Raw genomic sequence first — 5,000 nt, 5'->3', positions numbered from 1 at the left:
ATGCAAGCGAAACCGACGAAAACGACACGACAGCCAGCGACACGGGAGAAAGCGAGGACGAATTCGGCGATCGCCTTCTAACCAACGATTGGTATGTGTTTGTTTGGCATTAAAGGAAACTAACAACTATGAACTAGGGTTACAGCATATGAAATACATTTGGCAACAACATGCACTTTGAGAGTGCAGACAGCCCATTTCAGGCGCGCTAAGAACATATATTTTTCCACGATTTCAGTACTCAGGTTAACCATACCTAAATAGACACAAAATACTGCATTACACAAGACTACCCGAATGTACTCGAATGATTGAAAAAAATAAATGTTTTTAAGCTAAATTATTGGTAAACACAGTTTATGTATAATAATTTACGTAAAACCGCGAGTAATGAATAAAGTTTTCATCAATTAATATATTCTGTAGACATACCCTCATCCGCTGTCTTTTCCTGAAAGCTGATCTGTCCAGTTTTGGAGTTGATGTCAGCATCTGCTTTGAGTGTCGCAGGATATCCACACATTCTTGCCATCTCTGTCGTAGCATAGCTTTCGTCGGTAAAGTGTGCGGAACAAACGACTGACCATTTCGTCGGCTTTCCCCACAGCCTCGTATTTTGAACAAATTTCGTCCAATTTCTTGCCACTTTCGCATCTTTGGGCCACTGGTGCAACTTGAATCCGTCCCTGTTCGTGTTGTTACACCCTCCGACAACACACTGACGAAAGTGAGAAAATGGCGAATTGCTTCCTGATGTGACGTCACAACGTGACGTCATCGCTCCGAGAGCGAATAATAGAAAGGCGTTTACGGTAATTCGCCAAATTCACCCATTTAGAGTTCGGAAATCGGTTAAAAAAATATATGGTCTTTTTTCTGCAACATCAAGGTATATATTGACGCTTACATAGGTCTGGTGATAATGTTCCCCTTTAAGTCCCTGGCATTTTTACATTTCTCTACAATTGTTTTGGAGCATTCACGACAACCCCGACACCTTGTCTGACGGGAACATTATCACAATTTCAGAAGGGTTAAAACCTTAAAAAATCAGTTCCCAGTGGCTTATTTTATTTTTCGAAGTTTTTTTTCAAAATTTTACCCATCACGCAATATCCCTAAAAAAAGCTTCAAAGTGCCTGATTTTAACCATCGTTATATACACCCGTCCATTTTCCTGTGACGTCACATAGTGATGCCAACACAAACAAACATGGCGGATAGAACAGCAAGCTATAGCGACATTAGCTCGGATTCAGACTCGGATTTCAGCGGCTTAAGCGATTCAACAGATTACGCATGTATTGAAACGGATGGTTGTAGTGTTGAGGCAGGTAGCGAAAACGAAATTGAAGAAGAAACTGAAGCTATTGAGCCATATCGGTTTGAACCGTATGCAAGCGAAACCGACGAAAACGACACGACAGCCAGCGACACGGGAGAAAGCGAGGACGAATTCGTCGATCGCCTTCTAACCAACGATTGGTATGTGTTTGTTTGGCATTAAAGGAAACTAACAACTATGAACTAGGTTTACAGCATATGAAATACATTTGGCAACAACATGCACTTTGAGAGTGCAGACAGCCCAATTTTCATCAATTAATATATTCTGTAGACATACCCTCATCCGCGCTCTTTTCCTGAAAGCTGATCTGTCCAGTTTTGGAGTTGATGTCAGCAGGCCAGGGAAGCTAGGGTCGATATTCTTCTCTTGATCATCTTCGGTGGCATAAAGGACGGTGTGAGCCAAGACATCCAGGGGGTTTAGCTCGCTCGTCTGCGGGAACAAACTGCCGCCATTTCTTGCCGTCTTGCCGTGCTACCGAGGTCCTTTGTCCCTGAATTGCTCACTCACTCCGGCAGATTCAATGGGAGTTTGGCGGCAGATTTCTTTGACTTTATCGTTGGAAATGCATCTGCTTTGAGTGTCGCAGGGTATCCACACATTCTTGCCATCTCTGTCGTAGCATAGCTTTCGTCGGTAAAGTGTGCGGAACAAACGTCCAATTTCTTGCCACTTTCGCATCTTTGGGCCACTGGTGCAACTTGAATCCGTCCCTGTTCGTGTTGTTACACCCTCCGACAACACACCAACGAGGCATGATGTCTCCAAGGTACGGAAAACAGTCGGAAAAAACGGAAAATAACAGAGCTGATTTGACTCGGTGTTTGAGAAAATGGCGGATTGCTTCCCGATGTGACGTCTCTGAGAGCGAATATTAGAAAGGCGTTTAATTCGCCAAAATTCACCCATTTAGAGTTCGGAAATCGGTTAAAAAAATATATGGTCTTTTTTCTGCAACATCAAGGTATATATTGACTCTTACATAGGTCTGGTGATAATGTTCCCCTTTAAGTGTGTATCAAACTGGTAGCCCTTCACATTAATCAGTACCCATGAAGTAGCGCTTGGTTTCAAAAAGGTTGGTGACCCCTGCTCTAATGTATCTTATTTAAACCAAGATCAATGGGGTGGGGACCATCAGTTGTGGTGTGAATGAGAAGGTGTGTCCAAACTTTTGGCCTGTACTGTATATATATTTTTAATTTATCCTACTATCTCTACAAGAGGGCAGCACGGTGGAGGAGGGGTTAGTGCATCTGCCTCACAATACGAAAGTCCTGAGTAGTCTTGGGTTCAATCCCGGGCTCGGGATCTTTCTGTGTGGAGTTTGCATGTTCTCCCCGTGACTGCGTGGGTTCCCTCCGGGTACTCCGGCTTCCTCCCACCTCCAAAAACATGAACCTGGGGATAGGTTGATTGGCAACACTAAATGGTCCCTAGTGTGTGACTGTTGTCTGTCTATCTGTGTTGGCCCTGCGATGAGGTGGCGACTTGTCCCGGGTGTACCCCGCCTTCCGCTCGATTGTAGCTGAGATAGGCTCCAGCACCCCCCGTGACCCCAAAGGGAATAAGCGGTAGAAAATGGATGGATGGATATCTCTACAAGAGAGAGTGATGCTGAGGACTCAACCTTCTAGTGTGGCAAGACAAGGCGAATAAAGCTGATTCTGATCTTTTCTAAAGTGGATGGACTCAGACATGTTTTCATTCTATTTACATCAGCTCCACCAGTCGTACAGTCAGTCCGTCCCGAGCCCAGGGAGCGATTTACCTGGTGCGTCGCAGTAATGTCCCACTTTTAAACTCACTAACCCTGACGTATGCACAACTGTGCACATTTTGACTATGGCTATGGATCCTGGTTTGACCAAAAATTCAAACACAATAACAGTCTGTTGAATCCTTCCACGAGCTGACAGTGTTAGTCATCGGACAGGAGCAGTAGAGATATGGAGTGTTTGCCTTACCTAGGTCAATAAGGATGGCGTGCTGCTGTGAGGTGAGTTGTTTGAGCAGCTCCTTGTACGGCATGTCAGTGGTCGGTGGCCGCGACGGGACAGTCTGCTTGAGCAGGAACTGCTCGGAGAGGAACTTCCAGATCTCGCCTCGATGCTGCCTCGGGACACCTGCCACAGACAAAGAAGGCCAAGAGCCAGGTGGACTGGGTGCATGTTTTTGAAAACGTCAACATGCTCACAAACACGTCTTGTCCGAGCAATGTTGGGAATAGGGAGGAAAGTTTCCTATCACAGTTATTATCCCGGTATTGTTGAATGTACTCGGGGACGGCGTGGCGCATTTTGGGAGAGTGGCCGTGCCAGCAACCTGAGAGTTCCTGGTTCGATACCCAGCTTCTACCAACTTAGTCACGTCCGTTGTGTCCTTGAGCAGCGCCTTGCATGGCAGCTCCCGCCATGCTTCCGCCACATTCACCCATATGAATGGGTGAATGTGGACATAGTGTCAAAGCGCTTTGAGTACCTTGAAGGTAAAAAAGCGCTATACAAGTATAATACATTTACCATTTACAGTATTTTTCGGAGTATAAGTCGCTCCGGAGTATAAGTCGCACCGGCCGAAAATGCATAATAAAGAAGGAAAAAAACATATATATATATATATATATACATATATATATATACATATATACATATATATATATATATACATATACATATATATATATATATATATATATATATACATATATATATATATATACATATATATATAGACATATATATATACATATATATATATAGACATATATATATAGACATATATATATATATATAGACATACATGTGTATGTATATATATATATATATATATATATATATGTCTTAATAAGGTTATCCAAAAAATAGTGCTCGATACCGTAGTAGAGCGCAATATATGTATGTGTGGGAAAAAAAAATCACAAGACTATTTCATCTCTACAGGCCTGTTTCATGAGGGGGGGTACCCTCAATCATCAGGAGATTTTATTGGGAGCATTCGCATACCATGGTTTATATAGGGCACAGAGTGGGTGGGTACAGGCTGGCCTAGGGGCGTGGTGATTGGCTCATGTGTTACCTAGGAGGTGTTTCCGTCTATGGCGGCATGTTGTTACAATTTCGCTGCGCTTGTTGAGGGATGACAGGTCCGGACGGTAAATGATAAACAGTTTCAATTGCAAATGAGCCGTCGACCCCCAGTCAGAGCGACCCCAAAACCAACAAAGCATGTAACTGTCGAAAGAAACCTGATTGCCCTCTCAACGGGGGGTGCTTACAAACATCAGTTGTCTACCAATCTAAGGTAATACGCAAGGACATTAACACATCCGACACATATGTAGGATTAACCGAGGGTGAATTCAAAACCAGATGGAACAATCACAAGGCTTCTTTCAGGAACAAAAACCTGCGAAATACCACAGAACTCAGCAAACACATTTGGGACCTCAAAGACAATAATGTTGAATATTCAATAACATGGCAAATTCTTGCATCCAGCACACCTTACAATAGTGGTAATAAAAGATGCAACCTATGCTTGAAAGAGAAACTGTTTATCATTTACCGTCCAGACCTGTCATCCCTCAACAAGCGCAGCGAAATTGTAACAACATGCCGCCATAGACGGAAACACCTCCTAGGTAACACAT

General features: G+C 43.4%; 1 protein-coding gene across 3 annotated transcripts in view; it reads right to left on the bottom strand.

The window, feature by feature from the left end:
* The window catches only part of tbc1d1 (TBC1 (tre-2/USP6, BUB2, cdc16) domain family, member 1), a 179,952-nt gene that overhangs the window by 30,117 nt on the left and 144,835 nt on the right, over window positions 1-5,000 (bottom strand). For all 3 annotated transcript variants that reach the window (XM_061977036.2, XM_072914919.1, XM_061977038.1), the window contains one exon: window positions 3,316-3,474. In XM_061977036.2, coding sequence (XP_061833020.1) covers window positions 3,316-3,474 — 159 coding nt within the window. The remainder of the gene's footprint in view (window positions 1-3,315; window positions 3,475-5,000) is intronic.

Source organism: Nerophis lumbriciformis, linkage group LG16 (assembly GCF_033978685.3).
Source record: "Nerophis lumbriciformis linkage group LG16, RoL_Nlum_v2.1, whole genome shotgun sequence".
In the NCBI taxonomy this organism is placed as follows: Eukaryota; Metazoa; Chordata; class Actinopteri; order Syngnathiformes; family Syngnathidae; genus Nerophis; species Nerophis lumbriciformis.
This window is presented reverse-complemented; position numbering and strand designations above follow the sequence as displayed.